Source organism: Acipenser ruthenus, chromosome 7 (assembly GCF_902713425.1).
Source record: "Acipenser ruthenus chromosome 7, fAciRut3.2 maternal haplotype, whole genome shotgun sequence".
Classification (NCBI taxonomy): domain Eukaryota; kingdom Metazoa; phylum Chordata; class Actinopteri; order Acipenseriformes; family Acipenseridae; genus Acipenser; species Acipenser ruthenus.
Genome location: NC_081195.1, coordinates 65947102 through 65967307, shown reverse-complemented (window position 1 = coordinate 65967307; position 20206 = coordinate 65947102). Strand labels below are relative to the sequence as shown.

Genomic DNA, 20206 nt, shown 5'->3' with positions numbered 1-20206 from the left:
ATTAGTTCAGAAAGGCAATTTAATGACATTTTATTTTTGCTAATCCCCTTAGCACCTGCAGACTTCTATTAGACCAAAATATGTACTTTACTGATACTTTCCATTAATGAACCTCATTATTATTTCTAATGATAACCCCTGCTGTGAATAAAATTACAGTTTAAGTGTAATATGCTAGTTTGTCAGCCACCTGAATACTGAACCCAGCTGGAGGCCTAGTTGCTGAGGATATTAAACAGATTATGTTGCAGTATTAAGTCTGAATTTTTTTTCCTTGGCACTGAAACGTACATTCTATCCTGACTAGCAGAAAAACATTCATGAAAAAAATCAAAGGCAACAGTATATGAAGTTAATTCAGTCTTTATTAATAAACAAATCACTCTGTCGCTAGTAATACAAATGTTACATAACACCCCTGCATTGACATAAAGCAGTAAAGCAGTCATGCTCTATTCCCACCGTTAGTTGTTTTCATAAACATTATGGTGCCATTGGTAGTTATTGTAGCTATTATTGTGGGATGTAAATGTAGTACACGTATCTTAGTGCTTATTTCAATCAGCAACACATCCTTTGATGGGCCACAGGGTGTGTAGTGGATACTTCAGGTGGCAGTTTTCTAAATGTTAGCACCAGCCATCTGTTGATCAGTGAACGATGTGTTTATTCCAATCTATGCCAGCTCCACCAATGACTCCCACACAGCCATCTCACTTTTGGAACATTTTCAAAATAGTTAAGAAGTTATATTTTTGTCTTTCTTAGATGCAAAGAAAGATGTTCTTGGGATAAATAAAGGAAACACGGTAACAGCACTCCATGGTCCATCTCAGGGGTGTTAGAGTTGAAATGTTTCAATGTTTGTAAACGTTCAATTTGTCTTCGTTTAACCGTTTCCAAGAATATACAGGCCAAATATAGGAGCTAGCCTTAGTGTTTACATAGTACAGCAGTAAGTGTACAGTGTAAGCTCATTTATTTCATAGTACAGCAGTAAGTGTACAGTGTAAGCTCATTTATTACATATGTCTTTATGGTGGTTTCCTTATGCTATTAAATGCTGTACACATATACAGGGATGCGTTCTCAATGCTGTTAAACTCCAATTCGTCATTAGCACTTTTTTTCAGAAAGGAGAAATGCACCCAATAAAGTTACCAAACCAGAATAAACAACAAAGACACGTTAATTCAGGGGCTTGTATGAAACAACGTATTAAGTTTCTTATTCGTTTTATACATTTAATTGGTGTTTTTTTTTTGCGTTCTGCAAAATTGCGCTAATCACATTTAGGAGTAAATAGCTTTGAGAATCTGGCTCCAGACTTTTACACGAATACATGTTGCAGAAACATAACAAATGTGACGATGAGCTTTTTATAATTGATTAGTAACAAACATTCCACAATAGGTTAACATTAAAAAAATATGAATGTGTTTAATACTAAAGTTGAAATGCTTGGGAAATTATACAGATGCTAACAGCTGTATTCCATCTGTTAGGGGTCCTAGATCAGTTTCCTTGTGCAGAGAAGAAGGATTGATTTCAGAAAATGCTGCCAGGGATGGCCCTGCATTTTAATACAGCAGTGTCTCTTTTTGCACTCCTTGGAGGCACTAGATTGAAATACTTCTTGAAGTGGTTTATAGGGGGTCTATTAAATTAATTTAAAACAGACGGGACAAAATGCAGCTGTAGATAATCAAAGCAGAGCCCTTTGTGTGCCAAGTTTATGCAAATCAAACATCTTAACAGGGACAAGTCTAGCCGGGGGTCAACCTCTGATAGTATTTTGAAGTGAGATGCATGGGAAATTGGTCAAGGGGATGCTGGCAGCACTCGTTGATGCTTGCGAGGCAGGAATGCAAGTGCAGGGTTATCTGCATCAGATCTGTAAGACCCCACCTGGATGAGCAGTGGTTTGAAGGACCAGCTGTTCCAGGAAACACAAGTCTATTTATTCACTTCCTGAAGCCAGAGAGAGACGCTGAGAAGCTTGTCATCGGTACTCATCAAACCCTGGAGTTCAGCGAGGAAGATGCTGGTGATTCATGGGAATTGTCCAATGTGGAAATGACAAAATGCCAGTGCACGAGAGTGGAGACCATTTAAGTGTAGTTCATTTTTGTTTTGTTTTTACGTGTACAGAGGAACAGAGAATCATATTCTAAGATCATGGAAACCTACTTTTAACATGAGTTCTGATCTCTGCTTGGTTGGGAAATGAAAATGCATTTGCTGGTGTTTGTTCTGCTGCCTTTCTTTTTCATATTACCAAGCTGTTGAAGGCTGTATCTTGTTAATTGTTCTTTTACAGCTCTAATATTATTCTGCATAGTTTTTATAATGTCAAGGCGTACTATAATTATGTGGTTGACATTTTCTTTCTTTGAGCAATTGTCTCTTTATTGTGTTCTTTTGTTGCTTTAGCTAATTATTTATTCCTTGTCTTTGTTTCAGGTATCTTGCAGTAACCCAGTTTTCTCCCACTCATGCAAGAAAGGCCTTTCCCTGTCTTGACGAACCTATCTATAAAGCAACATTTAAAATCAGCATGAAGCACGAAAGCACATATTTGTCTCTGTCCAACATGCCGGTCGAAGCCTCAATTTCTGAAGAAGATGGATGGGTCACTGACTATTTTTCTAGGACTCCTCGAATGTCCACTTACTATCTTGCTTGGGCAGTGTGCAATTTCACATTCAAGGAAACTGTTACAGATAGCGGTATCACAGTAAGTACCTTTTCTGTTACTTTTAATACATATTGAATGTACAGTCCCTTAGACTTAAGAGACTATGCAATGGTGTCGGGCCATAGAAATTGCCTTTGGCTCTAGCAGAATACAATCTTTGCAGTATGTACTGTAAGAACCACACAAAACAGTAAGCCACTATCTGACCACAAACTACAGAAGTTAGTCACACAGAGGATTTTAAGATATGAAGCTGGAGGGCCGGAGAAGCATAATAGGGTGATGTTGTTAATAAAATAACCTCTCCTGCAGCAGCAAATTATTATTATTATGTTGGACTGAAGTTTCTTGCTTGACTTTATTGAGGATACCTCGTGCCACAAAGCATGAATATGATTGGCTGTACTGTAGGTGTAACGCATGCACCTGTATTCTGATTGGTTGCTGCAATGCGGCACGAACCTCTGATCATAATGTCTGCTATATTAATTATTCCTATTCAATAATATTTGCTCTTGTGTTATATGTAGAGCTGCTGACTTTAATTATATAAACACTTGCTTAGCTCACTACTAAACAGTAAGCCATTCAGGAAACATTTTTGAATTTTAATCACATCTTTTAAATTGTGAGCTGTATCCCATTTTGAAATGACGTCTCCTATTATATATATGGATTGAACTATTAGATAGAAACTTACCTCCCAGTTGGCTAATGCATGGTCACAAAAAAAAGGTCTGCAGTCAAGCAGTCAACAGTGCCCTCTGACACCAGCCCAGAAAACACAAAATGGCAGAGCAGCCACAGAGATCTCTAGATGAAAATGTTTTAATAATTTAACAGATAAGAGTTTATCAAACAGATATTGACTGCAGTGTTCACCTTATATTGGAAAACAGTTCCCCTTGGGTTGAAATATACAACATTACTAAATAGCAGTTTAAGAAGTTGCAAAATACACTATTGTGTGAAGTTAATTTGGTTTAATTCAGCTTTGATCTTAGAGGGCCCTGTTTTAAAACAAGTGCAAAAGCCAGGGTTTTACTTTTCTCAGAAGTTCCACGCTTGTTTTATCTTGTTAAAATGTAACTGAAGAGTTAGGCTAGAAATAGAAACACGCAGACATACAATAAATAAATAAATAAATAAGCCGCACATCAAAGAACCCGTGTAAATAGACCAGCTGTCAAGAGAAATTGAATGCACAGGGTTTTATTTTTTAATGACTAAACAACAATCTTAGGAAACAGAATTTACAATTGATTTGAAAGTTAGAAGGCTCTCCATGCATTATTTGAAAAGGTTTTTGCATATTGCAAAACATTGTATCTTTTTATTTCACAAACAGAAAGATATTTCTGATATAGTAAATATAAAAAAGAATAAAGCACAAAAGGGTAAACAAAAAAATCACCTCTATGAGTTTTGTTTGATTTCCATTAAACCCCCTAATTACAGGAATGAATACATGGAAATACACAATGTTGTATTCATGCTGCTGATGTTCAGTGATTGCCATGTAGAAACTATTAGCATGTGCAACCTGCAGTGCTTTTTGAAATGATGCATTTAGATCAGACTAAAGTAAAATTAGTTTTACACTGGAGACTTTGCAACGGATAATGTGATTGGTATGTGCCATGGGGGCAACGAATTCTGGGACAACTTGGTTAATTAGTTGAAGGCTTGATATGACCCTGTTTACATTTTCAAGATGTGAGATGATACACAAAACAAGGTCAATTTTCACACTTTTGACTCCTGTCATTATTCACCATGGGAGCAGGCAAAATAAAGCTCCAATCAGCAAGCAGAGCTATTAAACTGACTTCTCTTGCACTCCTGGAAATCTGTATCTCAAAAAACAAACCACTATTTACAGCTGCACAGCATCTGCCTTAGAGCAGAGTTAGCAGACAATTTTGCAGAGTGATTTGTATAGATGTCTGAAGGCATACAGTAAGTACAGCTTCCACTCTTACAGATGTTTGTAAATGTGTGCACTCATCTGCAGTAGACTCAATTGTACTGTTTGAACTAACTCTGTTTCCATACTTGGCTTTAATATGATAGTGAGTGTTCCCTTGGGCTGGACTCCCTACTGTTCACCTTCACAGCAAAGTGGACCCGGGGAGAGAGTTCACCTATCTGTTCTGTTAAAAGAGCAATTCCTCCCCCCGGAGGTGGTTTCGATACACAATTAATTGCAAAATAAAAAAGTACAGTGCAGTAAAACTAGTGTAGCAGAGTTAATAGATTTTGTTCTAAACATTTCACCATTATTGTTATTTTATTCAGTATTCTTTCCATATACATTAATTTTGTACACATGTGTTCTCGCACACATTACATTGTAGTGCATCATAAACAAGTAACAGCACTCTAAGATATGTTAAAGTTTAGGAAATGAAATGGAACATGATATCCCTACTGAAAAATACTGTGTTACTTTACACACCCTGGCTCCTTACATGAACACCCACTCCTGTGTACTCTGCACACCCTGGCTCCTTACATGAACACCCACTCCTGTGTACTCTGCACACCCTGGCTCCTTACATGAACACCCACTCCTGTGTACTCTGCACACCCTGGCTCCTTACATGAACACCCACTCCTGTGTACTCTGCACACCCTGGCTTCTTACATGAACACCCACTCCTGTGTACTCTGCACACCCTGGCTCCTTACATGGGCAGCAGTGTGGAGTAGTGGTTAGGGCTCTGGACTCTTGACTGGAGGGTTGTGGGTTCAATCCCCAGTGGGGGACACTGCTGCTGTACCCTTGAGCAAGGTACTTTACCTAGATTGCTCCAGTAAAAACCCAACTGTATATAAATGGGTAATTGTATTTAAAAATAATATGATATCTGTATAATGTGAAATAATGTATAATGTGATATGTTGTAACAATTGTAAGTCGCCCTGGATAAGGGCGTCTGCTAAGAAATAAATAATAATAATAATAATAATAACACCCACTCCTGTGTACTCTGCACACCCTGGCTCCTTACATGAACACCCACTCCTGTGTACTCTGCACACCCTGGCTCCTTACATGAACACCCACTCCTGTGTACTCTGCACACCCTGGCTCCTTACATGAATACCCACTCCTGTGTACTCTGCACTCCCTGGCTCCTTACTCCCTACATGAACACCCACCTGACTACTTGGTTCTGGAGTTAGTGGTTGTTTAAAATCATTGAATTCAGCTGCTTTTCTGCATCTGGGTCATGCCGCTTGGATCCTGATGTTTGTACTGATGTGCAGATCAAATGCAGTTTAATGTGCTGTCAAATGCAGGGTTCAGTCAATGTTTCATTTAAACATTCAATGACTAGCTTAATATTTGGTAGATGGAAGCTAAACTAAAGCTTGTGCACACTTTTTGTAAACAAATAAATAAACCCTAATGTTTCCTTTTTTATTTGTATTTTTTGTATAGATACGGTTGTATGCCAGACCTGACGCAATCCAAAGAGGATCGGGAGACTATGCGCTGCATATCACAAAGAGACTTCTAGGGTTTTATGAAGACTATTTCAAAGTGAAGTATTCTCTACCCAAACTAGGTAGGCTAACTGGTACATTTCTCAGTGTATGTATGTGTGAATGTATGAGAAAATGGGGTTCAGCTGAAAGCATCAGTTTCTTTTTTATGTTCTGGTGGGGCATGCTTTGAACAAACAGAATGGCATTTCATAAACATGCTGTTACTACACCCTGCAGTCTGCGCTGCTTTGTAGTACTGCGAGATGGGATGTATCATAGAGTTCATGAAAAGCTAATCACCTGTTCTTCAGCTACAGTAGTGCTGGTTGTGCAATCAATTTTCAGATAGTTAATAATCAATAGTAATCAATGCGTTGAGAATACATTATTATTCAATAGCAAGAGGCAGGGAAAGAAAAGTGTGTAGACTCTTCACAAAGCCTACAAACAACTGAAAACATCCATGCACTGTTATAACAATGTATAAATCATGGCATTATCGATCGATGAATGCTTAATTGAGGCTCGCAAAATAAAAGCCATGACAACTAATAATAGATTCATCGATTCATTTTTTGCATCACTATGGTTTCAGAAACGCGAACAACCATTACTAGTTAATTAACTAATTAAAGGGATACTTTATAACACCATTTTCTTAATATTTACTTTCTATCCCATTCTGTGTTCTTTGTCACGTCCCATTGTGTTTCTGCTTATATCAGCATTTACCTGGCTTGCTAACTAATGTCTTCTGTCAATCACTAGACTGTGCAGCTCTAATTTCTGCCCCCTCTGTAACTGTGGCAACTTTCATAGCCTGTACAATAACTTGAAGCCTGCTCCTATTCCCAACCCCCTCAACTCGATATCTCGATTTGATTCAGTGAAGATAATCTGGGCAACCGTTTATTGCACGCTATTCGTGAGAATAATATTGAAACTAATGCTAATACTTACGGTGGGCACTACTGTACAGTATATGCCAATGGTTTTAATGAGCAAGACCTTTCACATGTTTGGAACAAAAATGTATAAATTTTCTAGGAACAAAGCTATTATTGCCCATTTTTAATCCAAACAAACTCTTTTGGTATCCATAAATAGGAGAAATATGTTAATAAGCAAGACATCCCAGGGGTGCACCAGATCCATTTATCAATTTACTACTTGTTTGTGGCATTTAACAAGATATATCAAACTTGAATAGGAATCGAAAACATTTTGTGAACAGGTACCTAAGCAGTAAACTTGGCAGAATCTGGAAACTGACACAAAGGGTTAATGAAAACTATTTACAAATTACACTAACGTCTGAAACTAAATGGAATTATTATTTTTTTATTTTTTTTGTGGTTATATAAGGCACCATCTGCGTGATAGGTGCAAGCAGCAGTTGCTTGCCCTCAGGAACATTAGGAGAGGCACTGCTGTCCAAATAAAAATATGAAGACGTGATGCCGAGAGCAAGCAGAAAATACGTGATGCAAGAAAATCTTTTAGCAGAGCCCTTGAAACTGTTCTAGAAACCAAAAGGGTAGCTGAACTGCCGACATTCTGTTAGTGTTGAAATCGGCAACAAGCTATCAACTGTTGTAGGAAGGTTTTCCGTGTGGAGACTTGGAGTCTGTGACACACGCAGGCTCTCATGCCTTTCGAGAAGCGCTTTAGCTATTCATGTTTTACAAGGGAAGCAAGCTGTCATATACAGGGGGCTGATCATAATTACACACCCAGCTTTAACATGTCAGTGCCTTTGAGGAGAGGTCTTGTCATTTTACTATCTCTCCTAAGGCAGGAATCACGAGAGGTCTTGTCATAAATATATTGTTAAACATAAAGGTTGTAACAGTGTGTCACCTACAACAAATAAATAAAGAGCTGCCTCTATCTGTCCATGTCGAGTCCCATTTGAATCTTTTTAGGAGGCTGAATTCTAATGGATGTTGTAGCCAACTGAGTTTTAATGAAGACGTTGATTCTTTCATTGAAATTTGTTAGCGCACGAGTTGGGGGAATAACAGCAGTAAAAGACAAAAACATTTTTTCAGGGAACACAAAAAAAATACAATGTCAAAAACACATAGCTGAAAGGACTTTTTTAAAATAAGTAGGCTTCCATTTTGATGTACTGCAGTTGGTTTTGTTGGTACAGTACTATGTTTTCAACAGAAGTAGTATTTTAATTCAGAACGATATGATTCTGAAAATGTCACTTGCAAAAAGAGACAACTGTACATGTGGACTGTAATACAATACATACTTTTAAATCCGGTACGTATTGTAGCAGTATGTAAAATTCCCTATTAACGACCCAACAGCAAAATTAAATCAAAATGTTACCCACGCACAGAACTGCTTAAAACGTAAACGCAATGCAATTTAGCAAAAGTTAAAAAAAATAACAACACAGTCTCCAGAATTAAAACCGTATCCAAAGTCAGAATTCAAAATTGCAGAATATAGTGCTCAATAAGGCCCTAATTGCACAGTTCACTTGCAAATGAAAATGCACAAACACAACTAAAGATTACAGATTTAAAAAAATGCATCACAGTATCTAAAACTGTTTAATGATTAACTTTTACATTACCGTGCCTTGTCTAGTTCGCTTTGTCTTTGGAGGAAGTGCTGTGTAACTGCAGTGCACAATAAAGACTGATTTGTTATCCCAGGAAAACAAAAAAAACGTGGGCTGTGATGGTTAAACAAGTCAATTGTAACATTGAAGAGATGAGCTTTGTATCAGAAAACTGGTGATGGAGTCGGAAATCACATGTGACGGGTAAGTGCATTAATTAGTTACATAAGGGGATTGATTTTATTCTTAATACAAGGATGGTAAAATGTGACTGACATGTATCTGAGTGTCGTATATCCGAATGCTGACTGTATAACCCTTTTTTTTCATTGTATTGTCCTGTGCTGTATATATGCAACATTATTAGGTTACGTGATGATAAAGTGCTTTGGTAAAGTACTACAGTGTGTCCTAATTTTGGTGCCTGGGTCTTTCTTACTTAGATTTTATATCTGTATGTGTCATGCTGGGATTTAAAAGTAAAGTAGCTTTTCAGGAAATGGATGATAAATAAAACAGTAGTGTGCCGGTAACGTGTTTGATTTTCAAAGAATATTCATGTGCCAGTTTATAAACAGACCTTAATCTCACAGTCTCTTCAATTACAACTTCAGTTTGCTGGTAAATGTTGTATTAAACTGCTTGACTCTTTTGAAATAGCTGTTAATAATTGTACTGTTTCTCTGGTCTTTACTTTCTACAGCCATCAAAAACAAAAATTGATTGTGACTCAGTCTGTGAGTGGCAACGCTGCAGTATCAGTCCTGTTCATTTCCACCTGCAGCAGACTGAAATGAAACTGGTTTGAATTGGTACTCCTGATCGTCCGGTCTGTAGTGAGTGACTAATGAGCTCCCAATGCAAATGACAGACCTCGGACAGCAGAGGAAATAATACCACATTCCCACTGCCTTATTAATGTGCGGCCAACACATGTTGGCTCCACATGATTGCCATTCACTCCATTTCCAATAGCGTTTTCAAAATGTGATGATCTCGTATTATTTCAGTCGTGTGAATAGGCTGAAACAGAACTGAAGACTGTTAATTAATTGTACTGTCAGGGAAATATTGGATGAATGTGAATGTATTTTAAAATCGGAATTACATTGTCGATCCTTGACCTTTGCTTAATACCCGTTGAGGGTTGGATTGTCGACTGCAGGTGGATCTGAGGCCAGTCCCAGTTGGATAAGAGAATGAGATAAGATTGATTTTTATAGACGGGTTTCGTGGTGCGATGGAAACATGCCATATTTCTTTTGGAGTAGACATAACCTCAGTAGTGGGGGGGGGGGGGGGGGGGGAATTAAAGACATTGGTTAGAATAGATGAGTCAGACTGCCAAGCAAAAAAAATTTTTTTCTGAAGCACATCTATTCCCTCACACACTCCTGTGTGCTTATGAGGTCGTGTCAGAGGTTGAATCATTAGTGTTGCTTTTAAGACTTCAAGATCAGGCATGCTTGCTTGGCCAGTGAGTTGTTAAGGCGACGGCTGTTAATTTAGCTGTTTGTATTTTTTAAAAATGTTTAAGCACTTACTACTATATTCACACATCACATGTTTGAAACGTGTTTGGGAAGGAAGTCAGTGACAGTCAACATGTTTGCAATGTCTGCCGATCGCAGGTCGTGTGGATATATTAATAAAAATTGCACAGTAACTCCTCACTTTCAAGCTGGTCATGGAACCCTGCTGTGAGAAACAGATCTATCAAAATCAGTCAGCACCGTTGGGAACAGACTGAATCAGTCCATTGATTAATTCCAAAATAGTAACAATGATCAGCTGGCAATCAGTGGCACAGATAACTTGTCATTGTGATATGGAGGCCAAACAAACAAGAGTACTTTCACAAAAAAAAAAAAAAAAAGTTAATTTGCTTTGCTGTTTTTGCTGGTTGGTTTGTACAACTGTTCTGATGTGAAGTCTGTGAAGAAGTTTGTGTTTAGTACCTATAGGGAGCATTATGTGCAACACAATAATAATAATAATAATAATAATAATAATAATAATAATAATAATAATAATAATAATAATAATAATAATAATAATGTCTACTGGAAGAAATGTAGGGTTTTCTTTTTAAGATCAACAAGCCAGTAAGAAGGGCCATCCTAACTATTCGTAACTTTTAGTTATTCCAAAAAACCTGTCTTAAATCAGCTGTGTGCTCCTCGTTTGTGGGTCTCTATTCCGGTTGACATGAGGCAGGTTGAAACATTGGATTATTTTAAAGTATACATTGAAAATGTGCTTTTTTTGAATGTGCTTTTATATAATTGGTTGTAGTTGGAGTATATTGTACATATGAGCTCTCTTGTTCTGTTTTTAGTTTTGTACAGCGCTCTGGGATGCTGTGGTACATTACAAATGAATTTGTATTGTAACACAGCAGACAATAAAGATCATAAAGTAAATCTGCAAACCACTGGTCTGGCTTACATCAATTGCCTATAAACATTATTCCATGTAAAACTGAATTAAATGCGATTAGAGCTACAAGAAAAGCTAATTATCTATTTAATTTGTAGGAACAAGTACAAAAGGCACATTGCTCTTTCGACTCAGGTCCGAAGTATATTGCAGTTCATTTGACAGGAAGTTAATTGGCAATTTGGATGTTTTTACAGCTTTGCCTTACTTACTTAGAACCAACAGCTTTATTTAAAACAATGATTGTATTCAGTAAGCTTTGTAGAGGTTATGCATAGTCTTCTCTTTTAGAGTCCAGTAGACCACATTAAATGAGCTTTATCACATTGATACACTCCTTTTTTCCCTTCTTGTTTGTTTTTCCCCTACCGTTTTTACATTGAAAAAAGCAGTGTTTATTGACTCAATAAAACTAGGTGAATACAGGCCAATAACCCTGCTATTACAAAATAGAAGCTGTGGTGGAAAAATTGTGCATTCTGCAATCTACGACTGCTGGAAGGCTTATAACTGCATGATTTAATTTGACATGACTGCAGAGGAAAAAAAAAAAAAAAGTTAAATAGACAATATCTGCTTCACATGGTATTCACAGGGTAATTAGCTAAATGCCACTGTATTGTTTTCTATTTACCTTTCCCTTACCATCTTATGATGTTTACAAATATACTGAGTTCTGGTCTTCAGATATTTGACTTTTTCACTACCGTAATAACAATGTTAAGTGAGAGATTTCTTTGTAATTAGTAGTACTGGAAAGCAGCACTGATAAACTGTACTGTATATTCTTCTTGTCCAACACACTGGCATACAAACAACCTGCCAAACAACCTGCTCATTTCTTGTTCAAGAGGAACAGAATCCTTTTGGCAGGGAGTTAAACACAGCAGCTTACGCTGTATTTCAAGCTGATTATTATCTTCTTTATTGGAAATACCAACAGCCTTCAAAGTGAAGAATTATATACAGCATGGTGTTTGGATTTGCTGCCACAATATTTTGTTTTTGGATTTGAGAAAAAAAAAAAAACCCACAGGGATCAGAATCAATTTAACAAAGGCTTGCCTGACACAAAGGTTCATGTTTTGCTCAGGCATTTGATTTATTTTAACATAATGCTTGTGTTACCTTTTGAAACCTTGTTAAACTCTGTTACTTAACTAATCTTTTAGTTTAAAACACTCCCGTTTTTCTTCTGGCTTTTGAACTAATCCTGGTGGGCTACTTTGTCAGCCTAAAGCTGGACCCCAATTCATCACATGTAAGACTACTGGAAAAAAAATTGGATCAAGTTCAGTAACAGCTGTAGGAATAAAAAAAATGGCAAGGTCCCTTTTCTTCTACGTACATATTTCATTTTAAATGGTCTGGAGAAGGTTTTGGAAAGCAAAGCCATGGTGCCAAGTCGGTATGCTTCTCAGAAAATAAGGAAACGCATGTGCACAGTTTTTTAAAAACATTTGAAAGGAATAAAACAGTGTGATGTTTTATCACATGAGAATTCCCAGTGACTCACACAGTAAAAGCTCTGCCGCTGGGAAAGCTGGGTAGGTCCTGTGACTGGGGTTGCAATCTTGCTCTCGCTGGGTCTTAGCTGAGGACACATGGGAATGTGTACTGATCTGTGCAATCTTACTCTTGTAGGGTCTTAGCTGAGGACCCACGGGAATGTGTACTGATCTGTGCAATCTTACTCTTGTAGGGTCTTAGCTGAGGACCCACGGGAATGTGTACTGATCTGTGCAATCTTACTCTTGTAGGGTCTTAGCTGAGGACCCACGGGAATGTGTATTGATCTGTGCAATCTTACTCTCGTAGGGTCTTAGCTGAGGACCCATGTGAATGTGTATTGATCTGTGCAATCTTACTCTCGTAGGGTCTTAGCTGAGGACCCACGGGAATGTGTATTGATCTGTGCGCTCCTGTGGTGTTAGGGAGGAGAGGTGCTAACCCGTCCTGGTGGAGACCTCCCAGGCCGAGTCCTTGTCTCCCAGGTTCAGCTGCTTGGTAGGCGATTGGCTTGGCAGCGTGAAGGGAGGTCGGAGTAACATTTGTTTTTTTAATTAAGTGGAAAAAACAGCAGTAGGTTAAATCGATTAAAAAAACAAAAACGATCTTGTTTATTGTGAATTAAAGCGTTACAGAAAGGACTGTGACAACAAACTTAACTGCTTAGCGTTTTTTTTTCTTCTTCATCACTTTACAGAACAGGAATCGAAATACTGGTACCACTGGCACACCTCTCAGTGTTATGAACTGTGTCAGACAATTACAGCGAACTCAGCACAGCAACATTACAGCTTCCCAGAAAACAGAATACATTAACCACATCCTGCAGCATTTGCTTTGGAGATCAATGTGGGGTTATCTGACTTTTTCTGGGTTACGATGAACAGTGGGGACACATGCAATACTGAAAGCACATTTTACTCTTAGATCATGGATGTCAAGTCTCAAGGTTTACCCGTGAAATTCACGTTTTTTCACAATTTTGAGTCTCACGGCTGTGCAATGGATTCTCACGTTTGTGCATAAGCTTGTTATTGTTTGCGAGGCTGCGAAACCCTTTATACATGATACAGCGGTAAATCCAATACAACTGTCCAAGCGTATTATTTCATTGGGGGGGGGGGGGGGGGGGTCACCATGAAGAGGTGGACATTACCATTCTATATTCCTGTAGCTGCTACGCAGACTCCCCCCTTACTCCAAAGATAGAATTGCCTTGTTGTCTCAAACTGACAGTTTTTCTGCGCGAGCCTTCTATGTTTCTGAACACAGCACGTCAGTAGTCAGACAGTCGAAGGAGAGGCTGTCAGACTGTCACTGTCTCGTTCACGCAGAAATTACCACAGAAATAAATGGACATAAATGATAAAAAATGGACATCAATGATAATTCTTAAAGTTGAAAAATATAATGTTTGTTATGATGCCAGTGTCAGTGATTATAAAGACAATAAAAAGAAAGACGCCATATGGTAAGAAATAACAGAACAATTGGAAATTGGCGGTATGTCTATCTCTCTTTATTTCACCTTAATTTTAGTCAAAGTGACGGGGAGCACCACACACTGGTTTTGTACATCTGTAAAATGACACTTCTTTGTTTTAATAATGTTGACCAATAATAATAATCACAATCACATACTAACTGACGATTTTATTAAAACTGAAAATCAATAAAAAAAAGTATATTAAAACTAATTCTCAATATTTACAAAGAAATATGTGTAGATGTATTCTTTTTGAATAATTTACATGTTAAACCAGATCACATATAAACATTCACTGCTAAATGTCATTTTTTTTGTGTGTGGTGTACACAGACTATTTCTTTGTTTTATTTATTTTTGCTTCGTCTCCACAAAAGGAGCGAAAGCAGACAGTATTTTCTTTTCATGACTAGCTACAGTTGTGTTTTTTTTTTATGTACTCGTGCTGTATTAGTGTGCATAGCCCTTAAGTCTAGGTCAGTGGCGTAGCTGTCAGCCATGTGCAAAAATCTTGATCCGACACCAGCAAACCCCCCTCTAAAACAAAATCTAGTGGTCTAGGTTAAGGTTTTTCATCACTCCCAAGGTTTTTCAGCAGGGTCTCACTGGTATGAACACTTAGGGGTTGACATTTCTGTTAGGGGATAGTCCCTGGTTGCTGCACTAACTCTGGATTTCTACTAAGGATCTAAAGTCTACACAATTAAGTTAGGTTAAGTAAATTAAGATATTAAACATGCAACGTGATGTGATAAGAAGTGCACAATGTGTGTTTTGCTTGCAGAACCAGCTACCTCACTAACCCCAAGCCAACACTGTACAAAAGGGTAAGATCATTTTGCATACACAGGGCTGCAAGACTAATGAGGTCAAAGATGTTTATCTCATTGCCTCATCTTTCCTGCAATGTTTAGTATTATCCATCTATAACCCCTGATGTAATTAGCAGAGGCTGGGCACAAACTGACAGAAATTATAATGCAGAAGACATTGACACAAAATAAAACGATTCTTTTTAGGACTTCAGTTGGGCATTTAAAGTTACGAATGGTAAGCGTGGTCCTCTGTACAACATTTCCTGCCAGGAGACTGCTCTGACACGGCAGCTTACACTGTAATGAATAGGGGCTCCTTGCAGTTGGACTGAAAACCAATTTCAAGTGAAGACCGGATCAGCTAACAGATGCTTACTGTGTCACAAATGTACCCTGTCATTTCTGTCTCTGAATTAATGCAGTCCTTGCTTTATGTGGAACATGTGCACAGTTTGTATTGGTTTCCACAGAGACAAGCAAATCAATCTCTTCAATTCCTTCTACCAGCCAAAGCTCTCTTTAGTTTTAGAAACTATCTTAGCTTGAGGGGCTGCAAACTATTATTTTGCACCAATTAGCAAGACTTTTGGGGAAGCTGCATTTATTACTTCAGAAATAACTGACCTTGGACCTTTGACACTGAAGGTCTGGATATACTGTAGCAGATTTCCTAGCTGATTCTGTCTCTTGTCTGCATTAATTTCCTACATAACTTCCTACAAATCACTGCTGAACAGCCTATAAATAAGCAAAACTACCATCAGCCAACAGGGCTTTGGTGTTATTGAGACTGAAATCTTAGTGTCAGTGTAAACACATGATTGCCCTCTGTAACACTGGGTGCTGCTCTGGAACAGGATGGAAAAGTATGCTCTACTGTGAATGTTGGGTGATACAGAAAGGGAATTGGCATTGCTGTTGGTGAACAGCCTCCACCAGAATCTGAAATCCCTACAGTGACCCTTTTACCCTGATACTGTGTGGTGTGTGTGATCAGCGTGGCCTAAGGCCATTGCCTCATCTGTGACGTAGATCTACTGGAATCTTGCCAAGGGTTAGGGTTGTAGGATTCCAGTTCTCAGATGGAATTTATTAGAGCTACAGGGGCTTCACATTGTTCATTTATTAGCACCAGTGCGGAAACAAAAGCCATCTTTCAAGCTCATTGAAGAACGCAGGCAGAACAACACTGAAGTGGCACCAAGATTGAATGCAATGTAAGCTGCAGAAGGAAGTATAAATCATTATTTTTTAATCTGCTGTTGATTGACGTCTTTGGCTTTTCAGATGTCAAAATCCTCTGCAGCCATAATTACCAGTCACTTCCTACTTCACGCTGACCAATCAAATCAGTAGGCTTACTTCTCTACATTCATGTGATAAGGTGCACTAGACTTTGTGTACTGGCCAGTCGATTCATCGCATGGTTCAGCTCTTTTTTTTTATCATTTGGACTTGTACTGAGGATAGAGTTGAAATAGACTAAATAGGCTGCCATTTCATTTCTGTATGTAAAGTATGTATATAAGGAATCCAGTTTAAAAAAATCCTCATAGTGTTATGCTCTTTGAAGGGAGGGAGACTTAACCATCTACTAACACCTGTTTAAAACAGCAGCAGTCTTATCAAGCTGGGAGTGCCAGCAAGGCAAGGGTTAAAGGGTACAGGTTGTAAACAAATCTGGTACAGCACACTGTGCTTCATTTTTGGACCTGACAGAGTCAGAGGCCAGGGCAGGGTCACTAAGAATCTGTCAGGGCCATTGATCACCAGTCCCTTAACAGCTGCTGGTGTATTAATACTTTATTTATTGGATGGTAGTGCAGTGTTGTGAAGGCTCTTGAACCTGAACTTTCTATATTTAGTATTTTCCATTTTTAAATTTGTTCATGCTTTCTGGAAGGAATAAATGATAAGCTGCACAGAATTGAGACTCTCGGCCTCCAGACAGGAAAGCCATACTGGCAGAGGGGAAAACAAGATTTATTTTATTTAACTTTTTTGTCTAACCTGTAGCCAGTTCATCCATTCACAAAGCAGGAATGGATTAAAAAAAACAACAGTATAATTTCAATTAATTTCTTTAGCAAAAACTTAAGAAGAAATTACAGAGAAAGTGGTAGTAACTAATTTGCGCTTGTAAGCTCAAGCAAAATAATTTTAAGATAGTGTGGCAGGATGGCTGGGTGGGTGACGTCACCAGACCAGGAAATACAAGCACACTCACAAGGGCTGCGGGGTGAGTCGCTACAGTGCTCTTTCTTTTATTTAAACAAAACAAAAGATTTGATCTGTCACCAAACAAAAAGGCACGTTGGCCAAAACAAACAGACCAACTATTTTAACAAGTATCGTGCTGGACCCGACCTGCTTTAATAAGACCTGCAACCCGACCCGAACCCACAAGTGTCTGTCCTTTACCTACTGCCTGCGTCCACTGACTCTCTCACGCTCTCACATTCACACACAGATATCTCTACCATTCTCCACAGATTGAGTTTATACAATAGGCTATACAGTGTGGTAGCTTTTTCTAGTGGTCTGAATATATTTTAACATTGTAACATTAACTATCTCTACTTACTTTACTATAAAATACCTGTCTTCCTTTCGTGCCACCAGTTGAAAGGGAGCTACACCTGTGCTTTCACAGAGAGTTTTGTGGCTGTTATTTACAAAAACATAATGACAGGTTTTACAAGCAAATAATCCGGTCACTTGTGATTTACCTCTTGAACTATTATCCACTACATGATATAAACCCTGCGCTATCTTTTGTTTCACCTCATCCACAGGCATTTTTAATATCACCAAGCAGACGTGATAAAAAAGATCTTGCGATGTATGAAACAAAAGAGAACAACACTGCTTAGTCAGCTGACTCCTCCCTAATCGCCTCATCCGAACCTCAAACTGCGAAAAAGTTCACATTCCGACCCGAACCCGACCCGCTATTGTGGGTCACCTGCGGGCCTCGCGGGTACCCGACCCAATGCAGGACTCTGCAAAACAACAACACACAAATAATACAGGGGCAGGCTTACCCCGTCACAGATAGGTGAGTTTGAGATGAGTTTCTTGACTAAAATGTGGCAGCAGCTTTATATCTATGTACCAGTGTCGAAAATGCAGTTATATTCCAATTAAGCGATGGCAGGACGGGACATGTAGAAATAGGCAGACGCAGGCACAAACATTATTTCTGTTCACACTTTACTTAGAACTTCATATATCCCTGTTGAACTTTAGCTAAGAAACTGCATGATTTGTACTATACTCTACTTCTGGAAATGGTGTTGACAGCAACCTGGTTGTTAGCTTAACTTGGCTTTTCAATTCTGTGGGGTAAGGTAGGGCACCTCCACATCAACACAGTGAACAGTAAAGGAGTTTTACTTGAACACAGCAGATGTGAAGCAGGAGATCAGAGATATCACAGTGCACCCTTATCTTTTTATCCTTGGTGTGTGTGTCTTGTCTCCTGAAGAGCTACGGAACTAGTACTGGCTTCTGCCTCGCACTTCAGCTTACTTAACATGAGGAACATAGATGACAATGAACTTCTTAATAAGGGAAACCAAATGAACCCATTTTGTTCGTGCTTTGTTTTTGCTTGTACAGTCAATTATTATTTTTACAGCATGATTTACGATTCACTGTGTGAATTTAAGGATGTTGTGGTGGTGTTTTTATTTTCCTACTGTGAAAATAGTAATGCCATTTTCTTTTCATAGTTTTTGGTATTGAATGCTGCAACAACATCGTTTTGCTAGCACTTTTTAAAAAAATGTGTTTTTTCCACCATCTTCCTCACCTCATTATGGCTACTCAATATTCAAAACAAGTTTTAAACCTTTACTTCTGTCTGCTATAATGAAACTGTGGGCATGGCTGTTGATCATGAAAAAACGATTCGGGCCCCTTTGACAGCAGTCATTAACACAATTGCTCTGCCACAGGAAAAAAAGAAAAGAAAACCTTATTTACTTTATCAGTGATACGTGTAAACATTTGTGAAATTGTGCATAGGATGATGCAGCCTGAATCCAGTCCTCAGCCTTATCAGCAGGGATTACTGTGATTCCCAGAGAACTCTGACCTTAACACCTCAACCGTTAAAGTTCGCTTCACAGCCACAGCAGTCTCTAATATACTACTTTTGTCTGTGTTTGTGAGTTTTGTAAGGTAAAGCCCTGTCTCTGCATGGAACTTCAGTCCGGTTTGAATCATTTGAGATTGTGAACATCAAACTGGTTACAGAGATCCCTACGAAGAGCCTTACATAATAACACCAATGCTCCAACTAAGCAAGTCACGATGTAGTATTTAGTGCTGGCAGTTTTTCATGTCTGAATGAATATTCTTATATATCTTTTACATTTTGAAATAGCTGGAACACAAAAGTATAATTCAAACCATATATAATGGGAGTAAAATAAACAAGGTAACTCATCAAATGACCTATTAAAGAAAGGAGAGAAACACTATTCTGTACAGTAGAATGAGTGTTGTTTATTTCAACCCTAATTTATGCATGGGTTTTCTATGAATGATGTCTTTGTGATGCAGTCATTTGTAAATGTTGTTGTTTGCCGCAGAACATATTGTTTCAATATGCAAATATTTGTCCCAGCATTAGTATTTTTCAAATGCGTAGCATTATCTGCTCATATTTTAACCTTTACACAAACCCCATGAGTCGGGCTCCTCAGTTCAATTATAAAAAGCTTTTGACATTTAGAACTTGACATAAAGGTGGCATCCTGATTTTAATTATCCCCTGCAGCTAAATGATTGCTGCTCCTAATGCACTGCTGTTGGGCTCTTTTGTGCTAGGAAGAATACACATGAAAGGATCGCAGAATGCTGGTATCCACAACAGCCATACCTTAGATTAACCACAGGGGTAACTGTATAAGATTTATCTAAATGACAGCTTCCAAAATACATTCCGAAGCAAATATCTGCTGGGCTCTTTGCAGTTTGTTCCATCTGTTTTGTGGGCTGCCGTAGGCTGAGGATCAAGGCAAAGGTGCTGTCTTTGGTTCTCTTATTATACCTATTGTACGGTGAGATGATGGAGACTGAGACAACAACTATTTGCTCCACAATTGTTGCATGTTCTATTAACGCTCAGCAAAGTATATCCCTAGGAACCAATAACCGAATATGTGTACCTCTTT

At 38.3% G+C, this 20206-nt stretch overlaps 1 protein-coding gene across 1 annotated transcript in view; it reads left to right on the top strand.

Annotated features, from left to right (window-relative positions):
* Positions 1 to 20206, top strand: part of LOC117414806 (thyrotropin-releasing hormone-degrading ectoenzyme-like) — an 83734-nt gene that overhangs the window by 3000 nt on the left and 60528 nt on the right. The window contains exons 2-3 of the mRNA XM_059027630.1: positions 2464 to 2737; positions 6147 to 6273. Coding sequence (XP_058883613.1) covers positions 2464 to 2737; positions 6147 to 6273 — 401 coding nt within the window. The remainder of the gene's footprint in view (positions 1 to 2463; positions 2738 to 6146; positions 6274 to 20206) is intronic.